Genomic DNA, 19722 nt, shown 5'->3' on the forward strand with positions numbered 1-19722 from the left:
GACAGAATGACAGGCAGAATGACAGGCAGAATGACAGGCAGAATGACAGGCAGAATGACAGACAGAAGTACCGATTTATATATATAGATATATAGGTTAAGTGCAAGAGGATAACTAGGGAAAGAGTAGGGCCCATTCGGGACCAAAGTGGCAAACTGTGTGTAGAGCCAGAGGATGTAGGTGGGGTTTTAAATGAATTTTTTGCATCTGTGTTCACTATGGAGAAGGACGATGTGGACATAGAAATCGGGCAGGGGGACTGTGATATACTTGACCATATTAGCATAGAGAGGGAGGAGGTACTAGCGGTTTTAGCAGGCTTAAAAGTGGATAAATCCCCAGGCCCGGACGAGATGTATTCCAGGCTACTATGTGAGGCAAAGGAGGAGATTGCAGGGGCTCTGACACAAATTTTCAGAACCTCTCTGGCCACAGGGGATGTGCCAAAGGACTGGAGAACAGCTAACGTAGTACCATTATTCAAGAAGGGTAGTAGGGATAAACCAGGGAATTACAGGCCAGTGAGCCTAACATCAGTGGTAGGGAAATTATTGGAAAAAATTCTGAGGGGCAGAATTGGTCTCCACTTGGAGAGGCAGGGATTAATTAGGGATAGCCAGCATGGCTTTGTCAAGGGAAGACCATGTCTGACCAATTTGATTGAATTTTTCGAGGGGGTGACTAGGTGTGTGGATGAGGGTAGTGCAGTTGATGTAGCCTACATGGATATCAGTAAGGCTTTTGATAAAGTCCCGCATAGGAGACTGGTCAGGAAGGTAAGAGCCCATGGGATCCAGGGTGCCTTGGCACATTGCATCCAAAACTGGCTTAGTGGCAGAAGGCAGAGGGTGATGGTGGAAGGTTGTTTTTGTGACTGGAAGCATGTGTCCAGTGGGGTACCACAGGGATCGGTGCTGGGTCCCTTCCTGTTTGTGGTCTACATTAATGATTTGGATGTGAATGTAAAAGGTATGATCAGTAAGTTCGCAGATGACACGAAAATTGGTGGGGTGGTAAATAGCGAGGCGGGAAGCCTCAGGCTACAGGACGATATAGATGGGTTGGTCAGATGGGCGGAACAGTGGCAAATGGAATTTAACCCTGAAAAGTGTGAGGTGATGCATTTTGGACAGACGAACAAGGCAAGGGAATACACAATGAATGGTAAGATCCTAGGAAAGACAGAGGATCAGAGGGACCTTGGTGTGCATGTACATAGATCCCTGAAGGCAGCAGAACAGGTGGATAAGGTGGTTAAAAAGGCATATGGGATACTTATATTCTATGCCTCGGCTAATGAAGACAAGAGCAGGGAGGTTATGATGGAGCTGTACAAAACGCTGGTAAGGCCACAGCTGGAGTACTGTGTGCAGTTCTGGTCGCCACACTACAGGAAGGATGTGATTGCTTTGGAGAGGGTGCAGAGGAGATTTACCAGGATGTTACCTGGGCTGGAGCGCTTCAGCTATGAAGAAAGACTGGACAGGCTGGGGTTGTTTTCCTTGGAGCAGAGAAGGCTGAGGGGGGACCTGATTGAGGTATGCAAAATTATGAGGGGCATAGATAGGGTGGATAGAAAGGAACTTTTCCCCTTAGTAGAGGGGTCAATAACAAGGGGGCATAGATTAAAGGTAAGGGGCAGGAGGTTTAGAGGGGATTTGAGGGAAAACTTTTTTACCCAGAGGGTGGTTGGAATCTGGAACTCACTGCCTGAAAGGGTGGTAGAGGCAGGAACCCTCACAACATTCAAGAAGCATTTGGATGAGCACTTGAAATGCCATAGCATACAAGGCTACGGACCAAATGCTGGAAAATGGGATTAGATTAGATAGGGCTTGATGGCCGGCACGGACGCGATGGGCCGAAGGGCCTCTTTCTGTACTATATAACTCTATGACTCTATGATCAGTTTTACAGAATGAGATTCACCAGACTGACACTGGAGCTAAAAGGGTTAAATTTTGAGAACAGATTGCACAAGCTAGGTTTATATTCCCTTAAGTATAGAAGATTAAGGTGTGTTCTAACTTAGGTGTTTAAGATGATTAAAGGAGTTGATAGGGTAGATACAGCGAAACTATTTCCTCTGGTGGGGGAAGAGTCCAGAAAAAAGGAGCACAACCTTAAAATTAGAGCTAGGCCGTTCAGGGGTGATGTCTGGAAGCACTTCTTCACACAAAAGGTAGCGGAAATCTGGAACTCTCTCCCCCAAAAAGCAGTAGAGGCTGGGGGGGGTTAATTGAAAATTTCAAAACAAAGATGAATAGATTTTTGTTAGGTAAGGGTATTAAGGGATACGGAACCAGAGCGGGTAAAACATTTTTTTAAATTCATTTGTGGGATGTGAGCGTCGCTGACAAGGCCAGCATTTATTGCCCATCCCTAATTGCCCTCGAGAAGGTGGTGGTGAGCTGCCTTCTTGAACCGCTGCAGTCCGTGTGGTGAAGGTACTCCCACAGTGCTGTTAGGTAGGGAGTTCCAGGATTTTGACCCAGCGACGATGAAGGATCGGCGATACACTTCTAAGTTAGGATGGTGTGTGACTTGGAGAGGATCTTGGAGGTGGTGGTGTGCCCATGCGCCTGCTGCCCTTGTAATTCTAGGTGGAAGAAGTCACGGGTTTGGGAGGTGCTGCCGAAGAAGCCTTGGCGAGTTGCTGCAGTACATCTTGTAGATGGTACATACTGCAGCCACGGTACGGCGGTGGAGGGAGTGAATGTTTAAGATGGTGGATGGGATGCCAATCAAGTGGGCTGCTTTGTCCTGGATGGTGTCGAGCTTCTTGAGTGTTGTTGGAGCTACACTCATCCAGGCAAGTGGAGAGTATTCCATCACACTCCTTACTTGTGCCTTGTAAATGGTGGAAAGGCTTTGGGGAGTCAGGAGGTGAGACACTCGCCGCAGAATACCTAGCCTCTGACTTGCTTTTGTTGCCACAGTATTTATGTGGCTGGTCCAGTTAAGTTTCTGGTCAATGGTGACCCCCAGGATGTTGATGGTGGGGGATTCGGCGATGGTCATGCCGTTGAATGTCAAGGGGAGGTGGTTAGATGCTCGCTTGTTGGCGATAGTCATCGCCTGGCACTTGTGTGGCGCGAATGTTACCTGCCACTTATCAGCCCAAGCCTGAACGTCGTCCAGGTCTTGTTGCATGCGGGCATGGACTGCTTCATTATGAGGAGTTGTGAATGGCGCTGAACACTGTGCAGTCATCAACAAACATCCCCATTTCTGACCTTATGTTGGACGGAAGGTCATTGAAGCAGCAGCTGAAGATGGTTGGGCCTAGGACACTGCCCCGAGGAACTCCTGCCACAATGTCCTGGGGCTGTGATGATTGACCTCCAACCACCACAACCATCTTCCTTTGTGCTAGCTATGACTCCAGCCAGTGGAGAGATTTCCCCGATTCCCATTCACTTCAGTTTTACTAGGGCTCCTTGATGCCACACTCGGTCAAAAGCTGCCTTGATGTCAAGGGCAGTTACTCTCACCTCACCTCTGGAATTCAGTTCCTTTGTCCATGTTTGGACCAAGACTGTAATGAAGTCGAGAGCCAAGTGGTCTTGGCAGAACCTAAACTGGGCATCAGTGAGCAGGTTATTGGTGAGTAAGTGCCGCTTGATAGCACTGTCGATGACACCTCCCATGACTTTGCTGATGATTGAGAGTAGACTGATCGGGCGGCAATTGGCCGGGTTGGAGTCAAGATACAGATCTGGCATGATCCAATTGAATGGCGGAACAGTATCGAGAGGCTGAATGGCCTCCTCCTGTTCCTTAGCTCACATTAAGTACATAGCTGCTTCTTCTTCTTAGGCAGTCCCTCGGAACCGAGGATGGCTTGCTTCCACATTAAAAATGAGTTCTCAGGTGGCTGATAAGTCCAATGCGGGACCTACAGTCTCTGTCACAAGTGGGGCAGATGGTGGTTGAAGGGGCGGGTGGGAGGGGTGCTTGGGTTGACGTGCGCTCCTTGCGCTGCCTGTGCTTGGCTTCCGCTTGCTCCTGGTGAAGAGTCTCGAGGTGTTCAGCGCCTTCCCGGATACCTCTCCCTCACTTTGTGCTATCTTGGGCCAGGGATTCCCAGGTGTCGGTGGGGGTGTTGCACTTTTTCAAGGAGGCTTTGAGGGTGTCCTTGAAGTGTTTCCTCTGCCCACCTGGGGCTCTCTTGCCGTGTCGGAGCTCCGAGTAGAGTGCTTGTTTTGGGAGTCTCGTATCGGGCATGTGGACGATGTGACCCGTCCATCGGAGCTGATTGAGTGTGGTCAAAGCTTCGATGCTGGGGATGTTGGCCTGAGTGAGAACACTGACGTTGGTGTGCCTATCCTGTCAATGGATTTGCAGGATCTTGTGGAGGCAGCGTTGGTGGTACCTCTCCAGTGCTTTGAGGTGCCTGCTGTGCATGGTCCACGTCTCTGAGTCATACAGGAGGGCGGATATCACTACTGCTCTGTAGACCATGAGCTTGGTGCTGGGTTTGAGGTCCTGGTCTTCAAACACTCTCTTCCTCAGGCGACCGAAGGCGACACTGGCACACTAAAGGTGGTGTTGGACTTCGTCATCGACATCTGCCCTTGTTGACAGTAGGCTCCCGAGGTATGGAAAGTGGTCCACGTTGTCCAAGGCCTTGTCGTGGATTTTGATAATCGGGGGGCAGCACTGTGTGGCGGGGGCAGGTTCGTAGAGGACCTTTGTCTTACGGATGTTTAGTGTAAGGCCCGTGCTCTCGTACGCTTCGGTGAAGGTGTTGACGATGGTTTGGAGTGTAGCATTCCTTAATATTCAAACGTACCTGGAATCCTACATAAAGATTGTGGGTTTCCCAGTTCTGCATCCTAAGTCCATAGGATGGGACGGTTGGTATAGGAAACTGTTGTGTTGAAATAAAAATGACAAAAGATAGCATGGATGCATTTAAGGGGTGGCTTGAGACATACACGAGAGAGAAGGGAATAAAGATATTCAGGGGCGGGGTGGGAAGGGGCAATTAGAGTGGGAGGAGGCTCACATTATAAACACTGGCATAGACCAGTTGGGGCAAATGGCCCGTTCCTATGCTGTACATTCTATGAATTTCTGTGATCCTTCCAGTATCAATTGAGGGCGACTGTCAAAAATGGCCAATCAAGCAAGATGAAGTCCATTACAGTAACAATTTGTGAGCATACTTTCTAATTCCTCACTCTTCACACACAATATAGAAGATTAAAAAAATGTTTTTAGCCTAACTCACATTAGGCAGCTCAAAAGCCCCCTCCCAACAGTTTGTTCCGCTCAATAATGTGGAGCTTTGAGAGAGCTCATGAGGAAAACGTACAGTGGTGAGGGCTGAGAAAAGAACAGCCACACTTACTGAACAAACGTTCTGTCCGTTAAATCACAGTCATTAATTTTGACGATGCACTCGTTCTCTTGGAGCAGTCTCTCTCGTTTCGATCGGCTGTTCTCTTCAATACCACGAATGCACAGACCGAGGAATCTGGAGTGCAAACAAAAAAAAACAAAGCATGTACCAGATTTGAAATAAAAATCGTCCATCTGTCTGAAAGAGCCAAGTCGAAGTGAAAAAAGGCTTCACGGAGCAAGCTGTACTAGCTTATGATAAAGGAAACTGCCCTGGTATTCTTGAATTTGGTCCCATTCAGCTATCCATTGTAATACGCATAACCACAATATTTTTCAACAGTTTCAAAGGCAATCTCAGTATTCCAACACATTGCTTTGGAAGATGATACTGCACCATGTCAAGGATTTTGCTTTTATCTTTGCAACTGGCTAAATGTGTTTGTCACAGTTAAGATCGATATACCATCAACTCCACATTCCTGACCCAACCACTGCAGCAAAGCCCTTTCTATCACTTCTATTATCAATAGATTCAATCACTTCCCATTGTATAAAATTTCAATTGGTTCGACTAATTTCCATTCACTCCCACTGTATAACGATTCCAACTTTCACTGCAGAGAATTTTTTTCACCCAAGCATAAAGCATCCTTTAATTATCCGCACAGCAGAATAAATATAGTCACTTCTCCACCAAATCTAATCTAGAGTCAGCGGGTCATTTTATAGGTGTAATCAGTTTTGTGTAAAATATATTTCGGCTAAGTGTTTTTGGTTGCTTTTTGTTTAGATTGAATTGCTGAAACAAAAATTATTAAATGGGCTGAGGTACTAAGATTACAAATTGGCTGCACTGCATCAGTACTTTATAGAAACCCTGACACAAGCATAAAAACAGAAGACTTGTCATGCATTTTTAAGATTCAAATGTACATTCAAAATTCCTGATGGCAAACTTATTACAAATCATTCATTATTCCGGTTATAGCTCTTTTTAAGATGAAGACTGATCAAGAACTAATGTCCACTGCCCCCCATCCACCCCTGTCCCCCAGCCCCCCGTTCCCCACATCTCCAACCAATCAACGCTGTCCTCTTCTTCTCTAAAGGAAGTAACTTATACCAAGGTACATTTCAATGGGCATCAAAGTCCCTCCAGCAGCTCAACCAATCTGTCATTCTTCATACAGTAAATGCCAACTTTCTTCCCCTGAACTCAAGAAAGCAATTATACCAGTGTAGTTTCACAGTAAGTTTTAACAGACTGACCGACAAGACCAATCCCATCCTCACCAAAGCACCAAATGGTCATTTTCCAGCAGGCACCACTGGACAGTGATTAGGAGCAGGCAGCCTGGCTGTTTTCGCCCACCACCCCACCATTTCTCTAGCCAATTATAACATTCCCCATCTGCCATGTCAGATCAGATGAGATCAGCTAGCGTAGTGGAGACCAGAGACTGAACCGGGTACTTTCTGGCTCTGTATGGCTCAGTATTGGACAAGGTATTCAGTGCATACATCAACTGAGCCATCGAGGGGAGCGGTGTGATTTTGTACTAAGCTTAAATAAAGGAGCCTATGAAGGTATGAGAGCAGAGTTGACTAAAGTGGACTGGGAAAATAGATTAAGGTGTAAGACGGTACAGGAGCAGTGGCGTACATTCAAGGAGATATTTCACAACTTTCAAGAAAAATATATTCCACTGAGGAAAAAGGGGCGTAAAAGAAAAGACAGCCATCCGTGGCTAAGTAAAGTAATAAAGGATAGTATCCGACTGAAAACAAGGGCATATAAAGTAGCCAAATCTAGTGGGAGGATAGAAGGTTGGGAAACATTTAAAAGCCAGCAAAGAATAACTAAAAGATTAATTAAGAAAGGGAAGATAGATTATGAAAGTAAACTAGCAAAAAATATAAAAACAGATAGCAAGAGTTTCTGCAGTTATATAAAAAGAAAAAGGGTGGCTAAAGTGAATGTTGGTCCCTTAGAGGACGAGACCGGGAAATTAGTAGTGGGGAACATGGAGATGGCAAATACGCTGAACAAATATTTTGTATCAGTCTTTACAGTAGAGGACACTAAAAATATCCCAACACTGGACAAACAAGGGGCTATGGGGGGGAGGAGCTAAACACAATTAAAATCACTAAGGAGATGGTACTCGGTAAGATAATGGGATTTAAGGCGGATAAATCCCCTGGACCTGATGGCTTACATCCTAGGGTCTTGAGAAAAGTAGCGGTAGGGATTGCGGATGCATTGGTGGTAATTTTCCAAAGCTCCCTGGATTCAGGAAAGGTCCCAGCAGATTGGAAAACTGCTAATGTAACGCCCTTATTTAAAAAGGGAGGCAGACAAAAGGCTGGAAACTATAGACCAGTTAGCCTAACATCTGTGGTTGGTAAAATGTTGGAGTCCATTATTAAGGAAGCAGTAACAGGACATTTGGACAAGCATAATTTAATCGGACAGAGTCAGCATGGTTTTATGAAGGGGAAATCATGCTTGACAAATTTGCTCGAATTCTTTTGATGACGTAACAAACAGGGTGGATAAAGGGGAACCAGTGGATGTGGTGTATTTGGACTTCCAAAAGGCATTTGACAAGGTGCCACACAAAAGATTACTGCACAAGATAAAAAATCAGGGGATTGAGGGCAATATACTGGCATGGGTGGAAGATTGGCTATCTAACAGAAAACAGAGAGTTGGGATAAATGGTTCATTCTCGGGTTGGCAATCAGTAACTAGTGGTGTTCCGCAGGGGTCAGTGCTGGGAACCCAACTCTTTACAATCTATATTAACGATTTGGAGGAAGGGACCAAGTGCAACGTATCCAAGTTTGCCGACGATACAAAGATGGGAGGGAAAGCAGTGAGTGAGGAGGACATAAAAAACCTGCAAAAGGACATAGACAGGCTAAGTGAGTGAGCTGAAATTTGGCAGATGGAATATAATGTTGGAAAGTGTGAGGTTATGCACTTTGGCAGAAAAAATCAAAGAGCAAGTTATTATCTAAATGGAAAGAAACTGCAAAGTGCTACAGTGCAAAGGGATCTGGGGGTCCTGGTGCATGAAACACAGAAGGTTAGTATGCAGGTACAGCAGGTGATCAGGAAGGCCAATGGAATCTTGGCTTTTATTGCAAGGGGGATGGAGTATAAAAGCAGGGAAGTCTTGCTTCAGTTATACAGGGTACTGGTGAGGCCACACCTGGAATACTGCATACAGTTTTGGTTTCCATATTTAAGAAAAGATATACTTGCTCTCGAGGCAGTTCAGAGAAGGTTCACTCGGTTGATTCCGGAGATGAGGTGATTGACTTATGAGGAAAGGTTGAGTAGGTTGGGCCACTACTCATTGGAATTCAGAAGAATGAGAGGCGATCTTATCGAAACATGTAAGATTGTGAGGGGGCTTGATCGGGTGGATGCGGGGAGGATGTTTCCACTGATGGGTGAGACTAGAACTAGGGGGCATAATCTAAGAATAAGGGGCTGCCCTTTCAAAACTGAGATGAGGAGAAACTTCTTCACTCAGAGGATAGTAAATCTATGGAATTTGCTACCTCAGAGAGCTGTGGAAGCTGCGACATTAAATAAATTTAAAACGGAGATAGACAGTTTCCTCGCTGATGAGGGAATTAAGGGTTATGGGGAGCGGGCAGGGAAGTGGACGTGAGTCTAGGTTCAAATCAGCCATGATCCTATTGAATGGCGGAGCAGGCCCGAGGGGCCGTATGGCCTACTCCTGCTCCTACTTCTTATGTTCTTATGTTCTTATGTAATCATTTTCTGAAAAGAATGCAAAAATTCCCCAGCTAATAGTTTTTTGCACTTTGATTAGGGCAGCATTCAGCTATCCTGGATTGTAAATTTCAAGGTTTACTATCGTTATTGATAAATATTTTGTTTTCTTTTGGGGAAGGAAAAAATCAATGGCATGCAGAGTACAGTGCCAAACCAGACTATTATTTGTATTTCTTGGCCTAGCTCCGAAGTTCGACTCTATGCTGAACACTAAAATAATTCAAGTGACTATAAAGGCAGCATTTCTTCTGGGCAGCTTTAAAAAAAATCAACCTTTTTAAGCCCCCAATCAAAGAACATGCTTTTAAGATCTTAAAAAGTTGAATCTGTTATGACAGCATAATGTCACAAAGTTACAAATTCTGATTCTAAGTTTTATAGCTCACAAACCATTGCAACCCACTCCAATGAAAAGAAGCATTCAACTGGCCAATGTAATAATTCATATAAATGAATGGAAAGCATCTGGCTACAATTCAACTTATAACATTGTTGGAATACCTCTCAGATGACCTGGAATGTCAAGGATATCTCGATTTTAGCACGAAACACCCAAGTTGTTCTACCTGTATGCACTGCACTGGAAATGAGAGAATGAAAAACAATGGCCTGGAATTTGAGGTCAGCGGCGAAGCGATGGCGATCACGGCTGACCTCGAAGAAAGTTGCCCACAAAGATCTCATAATCTCTGTGGCAAAAACTTTAGCTTTCTCGATATTAAATTGAATGTAGCACTGTCAAAAGGGGGTCCCCAGCATAGTGCAGCAGTGATGTCACCAAGCTGTCTATACAGCCAATCACATTGAAGAATTACCAGTCAGCAAACCAGGAAATAAAAAGCACTGATTATCCAATTCACTTTTTAAAATTTTCAGAGAGAGAGAAATAAAGATTGGGACATACACATGGGGTTAAGGTAGAAGCTGAAATATCAAACAAACTTTAAAAAATAAAATATTTATTATTTAAAAACTCTAGTAACTTTTATCATAATGGAGAAATTTGACATTCCACCAATATAAAATTAGTTTTTCAGGGCCAGAATGGTTGCTCAGCAGTAATTATTGCTCAGAGTGCCGTTAAAAACCCAGTTATATCTCATTGAACAAGGCTTAACTTTTTATGGGGTTTCTTACAGTGATATTAGAGCAGAAAAGGAGAAGATTTCGTCAGTTCAAGTGATTTCACCGATTGCCAGCTATGGGGAGTTCCACTGCGCAGCCTGTGGCGGAGCAGGGAATGACTGACCACAACTTCAGGATTTCCGCATTTTATCTGCGCATGTGCTAAATCCTGACATTACGGTCAGTTTCGGAGTGGTAATGACATTCATTGAACACTGACAGTTTCGCCATCATTACCACCATAAAATCTGTGCCAATGTTATGGAGACAAAGCATTCTTAGCACATCTGAAAGGGCTCGATTAATAAAGCTCAGTCAGTTGCCCAATGTGTACATTGTTGATCCTTCCTCCATAGTGTCCACTTTCTTTCTTTCTCACTAGAGACAGGAAAAAAGGGGAAGCGATAAGAGATACACAAAAGGAGAATAAAGGGGGAGAACGAGGTGGGAAAAGGAGAGAATGCAAGGAAGAGAAAAAAAGTCATGCAGAAAGAGAGAAAAGGGAGAAAGAGCGAGAGAGATCAGTGGAAAAAGGGTGAGAGGGAGAGAGAGAGATCAGTGGAAAAGGGACGAGAGAGAGAGAGAAGTTGTAAAAAGGGAGCGAGAGAAGTGGGGGAAAGGGGGAGAGGGGCTGGGAAAAAGGGAGAGAGAGAAGTAGGGAGAAAAGGGAGAGAGAGAAGTAGGGGGGAAAGGGAGAGGGGTGGGAAAAAGGGAGAGAGAGAAGTAGGGAGAAAAGGGAGAGAGAGAAGTAGGGGGGAAAGGGAGAGGGGTGGGAAAAATGGAGAGAGGGGATGGGAGAGGAGAGACAGATTACATAGGATATACGGCACAGAAACAGGCCATTCGGCCTAACCAGTCCATGCCGACATTTATGTTCCACTCGAGCCTCCTCCCGTCTTTCCTCATCTAAATCTATCAGCATAACCCTCTATTCCCTTCTCCCTCATATGCTTATCTAGCCTCCCCTTAAATGCATCTATACTATTCGCTTCAACCACTCCCTGTGGTAGCGAGTTCCACATTCTCACCACTCTTTGGGTAAAGAAGGTTCTTCTGAATTCCCTATTGGATTTCTTGGTGACTATCTTATATTGATGGCCTCTAGTTATGCTCTTCCCCACAAGTGGAAACATTCTCTCTGTAACCATTCTATCAAAACCTTTCATAAATTTAAAGACCTCTATTAGGTCACCCCCAGCCTTCTTTTTTCAAGAGCAAAGAGACCCAGCCTGTTCATCCTTTCCTGATATGTATAACCTCGCATTTCTGGTATCATCCTTGTAAATCTTCATTGCACCCTCTCCAGTGCCTCTATATCCTTTTTATAATATGGTGATCAGAACTGCATGCAGTACTCTAAGTGTGGTCTAACCAAGGTTCGATACAGGTTTAGCATAACTTCTCTACTTTTCAATTCTATACCTCTAGAAATAAATTCTAGTGCTTGGTTTGCTTTTTTTATGGCCTTGTTAACCTGTGTCACAACGTTTAGTGATTTGTGTATTTGTACTCCGAGATCCCTTTCTTCCTCTACCCCAACCAGACTCGCACCCTCCAAGTAATAAGTGACTTCTCTATTCTTCCTACCAAAATGTAATACCTCACATTTATGTGACAGAGATGGAGTGGAAAGTAAAAAACTGAGTGAGGTTAAAAATTAGGGTTGTAGACAGGCTGGAGGTGGAGGCTTCAGTCAAAAACCATTTACCCCTGATTGTTTAGGGCATGTCAAGCAGTATGATTATTAATAGAAACATAGAAGATAGGAGCAGGAGTAGGCCATTCGGCCCCTCGAGCCTGCTCCGCCATTCAATGCGATCATGGCTGATCATCCATGTTCAGTACCCAGTCCCTGCTTTCTACCCATACCCCTTGCTCTCTTTAGCCTCAAGAAATATATCCAACTCCTTCTTGAATATATTTAATGAATTGGCCTCTACTGCCTTCTGTGGTAGAGAATTCCACAGGTTCACCACTCTCTGGGTGAAGAAATTCCTCCTTATTTCTGTCCTAAAAGGCTTACCCCTTATCCTTAGACTGTGACCCCTGGTTCTGGATTCCCTGACCATCGGGAACATTCTCCCTGCATCTAGTCTGTCCAGTCCTGCCAGAATTTTATAAGTTTCAATGAGATCCCCTCTCATTCTTCTAAACTCCAGCGAGTACAAGCCCACTCGACCCAATCTCTCCTCATACATCATTCCTGCCATCCCAGGTATCAGCCTGGTGAATCTTCGCTGAACTCCTTCCATGGCAAGAATATCCTTCCTCAGATAAGGCAGCCAAAACTGCACACAATACTCAAGATGTGGTCTCACCAAGACCCTGTACAACTGCAGCAAGACATCCTTCTTTCTGTACTCAAACCCTCTCGCTACGAAGCCCAACATACCATTTGCCTTCTTAACCGCCTGCTGCACCTGCATGCTTACCTTCAGCGACTGGTGCACAAGGACACCCAGGTCTCGTTGCACTTCCCCTTCTCCCAATCTATTGCCATTCAGATAATAATCTGCCTTCCTGTTTTTGACACCAAAGTGGATAACCTCACATTTATCCACGTTATATTGCATCTGCCATGCTTCTGCCCAATCACCTAACCTGTCCAAATCATCCTGTAGTATGGTCACTCGATTGCGAAAAAAGGGCAACAAAGTGAACGAAACCAACACCATTGAGATCACTGAAGTGCTTCAAAGATTTTCCGTTTGCTCAAGCATTTATTTCTTCAAGTAGGAGGCAATTTCTTGCCAGAATCTTGAAAGGTTAGAGACTACCATAAGTTTACAACTCAGTAAGCTTTTGTTCGGAAGGACTAGTTAATGTGAATGCAACTACTTTGTTAAGTGTAGTGTATGTGCCTTTAAGACAGAACTACTTTTACAGCTCCTGTATACTGTAGTACCGGCAGTGACCACACCTGTATATAAGCCTTGCGCATGCCTCTGTACCCCCAGTCTTGAGACTACCCTCCTCCAGCAAATACCTGTTTATCGTTAAGTTACAGCATCCGTGTGGTTATTGAAAACACAGCATACACTCAGAATCACGGATCTAACAGTGGCATCGAGTGTCGATTCGAATCTCCCTGCAACTTTGCATTTCCCTTTGAGGATTCGCTCCGGGAGGGCGGTGTAACAAAAAAAAAAGTCGAGGCCACGAACACGGGCGTCGACCACGAGCAACCGCCCAGTCGTCCGGCAGAGAGTGAACATCGCAGGGGAGGCTGTGGAGAGCCGGGCTTGGTTCCCCAGCCACGACGATCAGCAAGAGACCGACGACAGGTCCAGCGCAGACCCGTCCCGGGCAGCGGCGGCTGGAGCCGACCGACGGCGGAGAGAAAGCCGAGCAGCGTCGACGGGGTAAGACAGAGGGTGAAGCGCACAGGGCGCAGCTGGGGGTTGAAAACCGAGCGGCGTCGAGAAAAAAAAAAAAAAAACCGGAGAAGTGAGGGTAAAGCAACAGCCAGGTTCAGGACCGAGCGGTGTCGAGAAAAAAAAAAAGAACGCGCAGACAACAGCCAGGGCTCAAGGGCTGAACAGTGTCCACGGGGAGAAGAAGGGAGAGCGTGGGAGACGCCATTTAGCCGTGGAGAAGAAGGAAGAGCGAGGGAGACGCCATTTTTAGAAGCTGCAGCGGAGAAGGGCGAGCGCGGGAAGGAAGGAAAGCGCGGGAGACGCCATTTTGTGCCAGCGGAGAAGAAGGGGAAGCGCGGGAGACGCCATTTTTGACAGTTAAATCGCACCCAGGGATGCCGAAGAGTGGCAGTATCTCTACGTTCGACAATGAAGTCGAAGATTGGGCGACATATGTGGAACGTATTGAGGTGTACTGCAGGGCGAATGAAGTGCCAGATGCTAGTAAAGCACTGGTTTTGTTAAATTCCATGGGTGCAAAAACTTATGGGTTACTGCGAAATCTAATAATCCCAGAGAAGCCGGTGAACAAGAATTTCGAAAGCATAGTAGAAATCCTGCAGGACCACTTAAACCCCACACCGCTGCTGATAGCAGAACGGTTTAAGTTCCATAAAAGGAACCAACTCAAAGACGAAAGCAATGCTGAGTACCTAACGGAACTGTGCAAGCTATCGAAACACTGCCAGTTTGGAGCGGGACTAGCAGATACGTTAAGGGACAAGTTTGTGTGTGGGCTACAAAATGAAGGAACCCAGAAACGGCTTCTATCAGAAAAGGATCTTATGCTGGACAAGGCTTTCAGTATGGCAGTATCACACGAAGCAGCCGCAAGGGGAGCTGCAGAGATACAACGGAGACCACAAGAATATGGCACCAATGAAATGTCCTATGGAACAAGGAAGTGCTATCGCTGCGGCAGAACAACACATGACCAGAAGGATTGTTGGTTCAAGGACCAAGTGTGCAAACAGTGTGGAAAAGCAGGACACATAGCAAGAGTCTGCAGGTCTGGGAAGAAAACCAACAGTAAGAAATCTCCACAGGAGAAGTACAAAAAGGTACACCAGGTGATGGACAGTGGTTCAGACGAACAGAAAAGTGACACAGACTCTGGAAGCAAGGAGCTGGGTTGTCTGAAACTACATAAGGTAACCAAAATGGAGGATCACCAGACTATCTGGGTTACACTCAAGATAGACGGAGTCCAAGTGAAAATGGAATTGGACACAGGATCAGCCCTAACAGTCATAAATCAAAGGGACTACAAGCGGCTATTTTCACATATACCCTTGAAAGCTACAGAGATTGTCTTGAAGGCGTATACGGGGCAAAAAGTCTACCCCAAAGGAAAAATAAGGGTGAAAGTGATATATAAAGGCCAGGAAATACCTAAAATGGATATATATGTATTGCCAGATGGAGGACCACCACTGCTAGGACGTGAATGGATCCGGAAGATACAATTAGATTGGCATTCCATACAGGCACTGAAGGTTGAGGCCAAAAAGGATGACGACATCACACCTGGACGACTGTCAAAAATGCTAACTGACGCAAAAGGAGTGTTCCAGGAGGGACTAGGAACACTAAAAGGCATAACAGCAACGATTAAAATAGAGGAAAATGCAAGCCCAAAGTTTCTTAAGGCCAGACCAGTGCCTTATGCGATCAGACCAGCTGTCGAAGCAGAGCTGGAAGGGTTGGAACGTTCAGGAGTACTGTCCAAAGTGGACTGGAGCGAGTGGGCTACACCCATCGCTCCTGTAATGAAGAGGTCGTTGAGTAATACACCTGGGGAACCAAAGAAGGTCCGCATCTGTGGGGATTTTAAGGTGACAGTGAACCCAGGCCTTCACACGGTACAATATCCGCTTCCACGAATTGAGGATATTTTTGCCTCGCTATCTGGAGGTAAACGCTTCACCAAAATTGATCTAGCCCAGGCGTACTTGCAAATGGAGGTAGAAGCAGCTTCGAAACAGTACCTTACGATTAACACTCATAAAGGTCTCTATCAATACAACCGGCTGGTGTTCGGGGTAGCCTCGGCTCCGGCTATCTGACAAAGGGCAATGGATCAAGTCCTGCAAGGGATTCCAGGGACCCAGTGTTATTTGGACAACATCTTGGTCACGGTCGAAAATGACAGTGATCACCTCGCCAACTTGGAGAAGGTGCTCACCAGATTAAAGGAGTATGGGCTACGAGCTAATCGCCACAATTGCGAGTTTTTCCAGAAACAGATCTCGTATTGTGGCCACGTCATCGATGAAGAGGGGTTACATAAGTCCCCTGACAAGATTGAGGCAGTAGTCAAGGCTCCAGCACCGGAAAATGTGTCACAACTGAGGTCGTTCCTCGGGCTGGTAAACTACTACCACAAGTTCTTACCAAAGTTGTCCACGGTATTACACCCACTGAACACCCTACTGCAAACAGGGGTACCATGGAAGTGGGATGACGAACGTAGACGAGCTTTCCAGAAGTGTAAAGAATTGATCACATCAAAAGAGGTGTTGGCCCATTTCAACCCAGCGCTACCAATTCGTTTGGCATGTGATGCATCACCCTATGGTATTGGAGCGGTGCTGTCGCACAAATTCCCAGACGGGTTGGAGAGGCCAGTAGCCTTTGCGTCTCGGTTACTAAGCTCAGCCGAGCGCAACTACGCCCAGATTGACAGGGAGGCCCTCAGCCTAGTATGGGGAGTAAAAAAATTCAACCACTATCTGCATGGGCAGAAGTTCACCTTGCTGACTGACCACCAACCACTTGTTCCATCTTTAATCCTAAGAAGGGCGTTCCAGTGATGACTGCACAACGGTTACAAAGATGGTCCCTGTTTCTAGGGGCGAATCAATATGAAATAGAATATAAAGGCACAAAACAGCATGGGAACGCTGATGGGCTATCGCGCCTGCCACTGCCTACTGTGGAGGAAGCACCAGCAGTGGACCCTATCGAGATATTTTATTCATCAATAATTGAACGATTGCCAGTAACGAACGCGGATATAGAGAAGGAGACCCGCAATGATCCGACGCTGTCTCGGGTATATGAATTGACGGTGAGGGGATGGCCAACTCATGGCGACTCACTGTTGCCAGCATTCTCATCCAGAAGAGAACAGCTGTCAGTATGCCAGGGGACAGTGATGTGTGGATCCAGAGTGGTGATTCCACCCAAGTTAAGGAAGAGAGTGCTAAATGAGCTACATGAAGGTCATCTGGGGGGAATGAAAATGAAAAGCCTTGCTGGGGCGTATGTGTGGTGGCCGGGAATCGATCAACAAATCGAAGACCTAACTAAGAGCTGCTTAGGATGCCAGAAGGTCCAAAATGCACCACCACATGCCCCTCTACACCCATGGGAGTGGCCCTCCTCTCCATGGCAATGGGTGCATATTGATTTCGCTGGTCCATTCATGGACTCAATGTTCTTAATAGCAGTGGACGCTCATTCGAAGTGGCCTGAGGTGATAAAAATGTCCTCAACCACTACAGAGAAAACGATTGCAGTCCTACGGACCATATTTGCCAGAAACAGTTTGCCAGAGCAGATTTGCTCTGATAATGGACCACAGTTTGTGTCCGAAGAGTTTCAAAAATTTATGAGAAGGAATGGGGTAAGGCATTGCACATCCGCCCCGTATCATCCAGCCACAAATGGATTGGCTGAGAGGTTCGTACAAACCTTTAAGAAGGCGATAAAGGCCATGTGCGACGATGAAATTCCACTACAGCATAAGATGGACAATTTCTTATTAGCCTACCGAAACACGACACATGCAGTTACCAACCAGGCCCCGGCCATGATGTTCTTTAACCGAAGGTTGAGATCTCTTCTGGACTTGCTCAGACCAAATGTGCGAATAAATGTTGAGGACAAACAATTCCAGCACATCAATGAGAAGCCGACAAGGAGCTTCAATGCAGGACAACCAGTCTTGGCCTGTGACTATCGAACAGAGAAATGGCAACCCGGAACGATATGCACAAGGCAGGGGCCATTAATGTACACAGTGGATGCCGGGGAGAACATTGTGAGACGCCGCGTCGATCAGATCTTAGCGTCACAGGAATGCGTCAACCCCATGTCTCGAGTACCTGGGGATGAACCCGACATACCGGTAGCATCTACCTCAGAACCAGTAGCAGTGGAACCCGATGAACTACCCGATGAAAAGGGGTCAGAATCGCCTCTGCACCAAGAACAAGAACCTCAGGAAAGGCGCTATCCCGAAAGGGTCAGGAAGCCGCCCCAAAGACTGAATCTATAAATGGACTATTGTTGTTTAATGTACATGTTAAAGTGTTAATTGTTATTTGAATATTAGGGGTACTACTAATCTAAAAGGGGAGGAATTGTAGTGTATGTGCCTTTAAGAAAGAACTACTTTTACAGCTCCTGTATACTGTAGTACCGGCAGTGACCACACCTGTATATAAGCCTTACGCATGCCTCTGTACCCCCAGTCTTGAGACTACCCTCCTCCAGTAAATACCTGTTTATCGTTAAGTTACAGCATCCGTGTGGTTATTGAAAACACAGCATACTCTCAGAATCACGGATCTAACATTAAGCATCAACTTTTCCTATTTTAAAAAGTACTTCCAATTTTCTTCTCAATGAACAATACAATTTTTTCATTCCCAACTTAAAAGTTTTATGCCACAAAGCTAGCCCAACAACAGCCTTTTCACTGAAAATGAAAAAAAGAAATTACTGGAATGCTTACACCTTCGCTTACTCCAGCTGCAGGATCCACTTTTTCCAGTGACTTTAAATACCTTTTACCCCTTTCCTCTCCCTCTTCTGGAGGCACTGACTCAAGTTAGGGTTGTGGTTCCCACAGCAACCGGCAGTCCTCCAGTACCTCGCCCAGTTGGTGGAATAAATTCCTCTCCAGTGGCAGCGCAAAACCGAGCAACAGCGATCTGGCAGCCTGCTTTGCACCCCGCCCCCCCCCCCCCATCCAATTTCCAACGTGAATGGAAAAGACAAATCGTGCAAAGTGCGACATGGGCTGCCGGATCGCTCGTTTTCCTCTACCGCCTGAGACACAGTTATACCCCGGTGAATCTAGACGGTGTGGGTCGTCAGCCTCCTCGGTGGTGACAGGAATTGTAGCAGAGCCCGATCGCATGGCTGCTTCCGGCATGGGGACCGCTGGCAGAGGCACGAGAGTAGATTGCCCACCTCGCCGCCTCAACTGCAGGTGCTCTGTGGCGCAGGGGGGCCATAAGGGGTAGAAGGTCGGTGGGGTGAAGCAAAGAGTAAACACCCTATTTTGTTTTTAAACAACAAAGAAATGCGATTTTAATCATCACAACATCATCACTTCACATTAATTTGCTCCTCAGAAGTGAAACTCACCTCTTTGGCCTCCCACTGCTAATTTTGAATTTTATTTAAAAGAGTTACGGCCAATGTTCCCTGCAATTTTTTTTGCAGCGTGCGGCCCCTTTAAGGGGCTGTGCAGCCCATTCAAAATACCACGCATGCGCGGTTTGCGCATTGAAAAGCCGGTTGGCCGGTAGCGTGGGATCCCTGGAGCATGGCGCGGCCACGCAGCTTAAAGGAAACATTGGTTACGGCCATAATCAGTATTTGACAACCGTTAAAATCTGCCAATGTAAATGTGGTCAGGGGGCCGCTGAATTCGTAGAATCGTACAGCACAGGAGGCCATTCAGCCCATCGTGCCTGTGCCAGATCTTTGGAAGAGCTGTCCAATTAGTCCCACTCCTCCTGCTCTTTCCCCATAAGCCCTGCAACTTTTTCTGTTTCAAGTATTTATCCAATTCCCTTTTGAAAGTTACTATTGAATCTGCTTCTGCCGCCCGTTCAGGCCGTGCATTCCAGATCACAACTTACGGCGTAAAAAAAATGTCTCATTTCCCCCCTTTTGCCAATTATCTTAAATCTGTATCCTCTGGTTACCGACCCTCCTGTCAGTAGAAATAATTTCTCCCTATTTACTCATAATTTTGAGCATCTCTATTAAATGTTCCGT

General features: G+C 46.0%; 1 protein-coding gene across 2 annotated transcripts in view; it reads right to left on the bottom strand.

Annotated features, from left to right (window-relative positions):
- LOC147119992 (partitioning defective 3 homolog B-like) overlaps positions 1-19722 on the bottom strand; it is a 1739115-nt gene that overhangs the window by 818986 nt on the left and 900407 nt on the right. For both annotated transcript variants that reach the window (XM_085985464.1, XM_085985463.1), the window contains exon 7: positions 5357-5482. In XM_085985464.1, the coding sequence (XP_085841590.1) occupies positions 5357-5482 (126 nt within the window). The remainder of the gene's footprint in view (positions 1-5356; positions 5483-19722) is intronic.

Source organism: Somniosus microcephalus, chromosome 4 (genome assembly GCF_052327205.1).
Source record: "Somniosus microcephalus isolate GS21.2 chromosome 4, FLI_Smic_1.0, whole genome shotgun sequence".
In the NCBI taxonomy this organism is placed as follows: domain Eukaryota; kingdom Metazoa; phylum Chordata; class Chondrichthyes; order Squaliformes; family Somniosidae; genus Somniosus; species Somniosus microcephalus.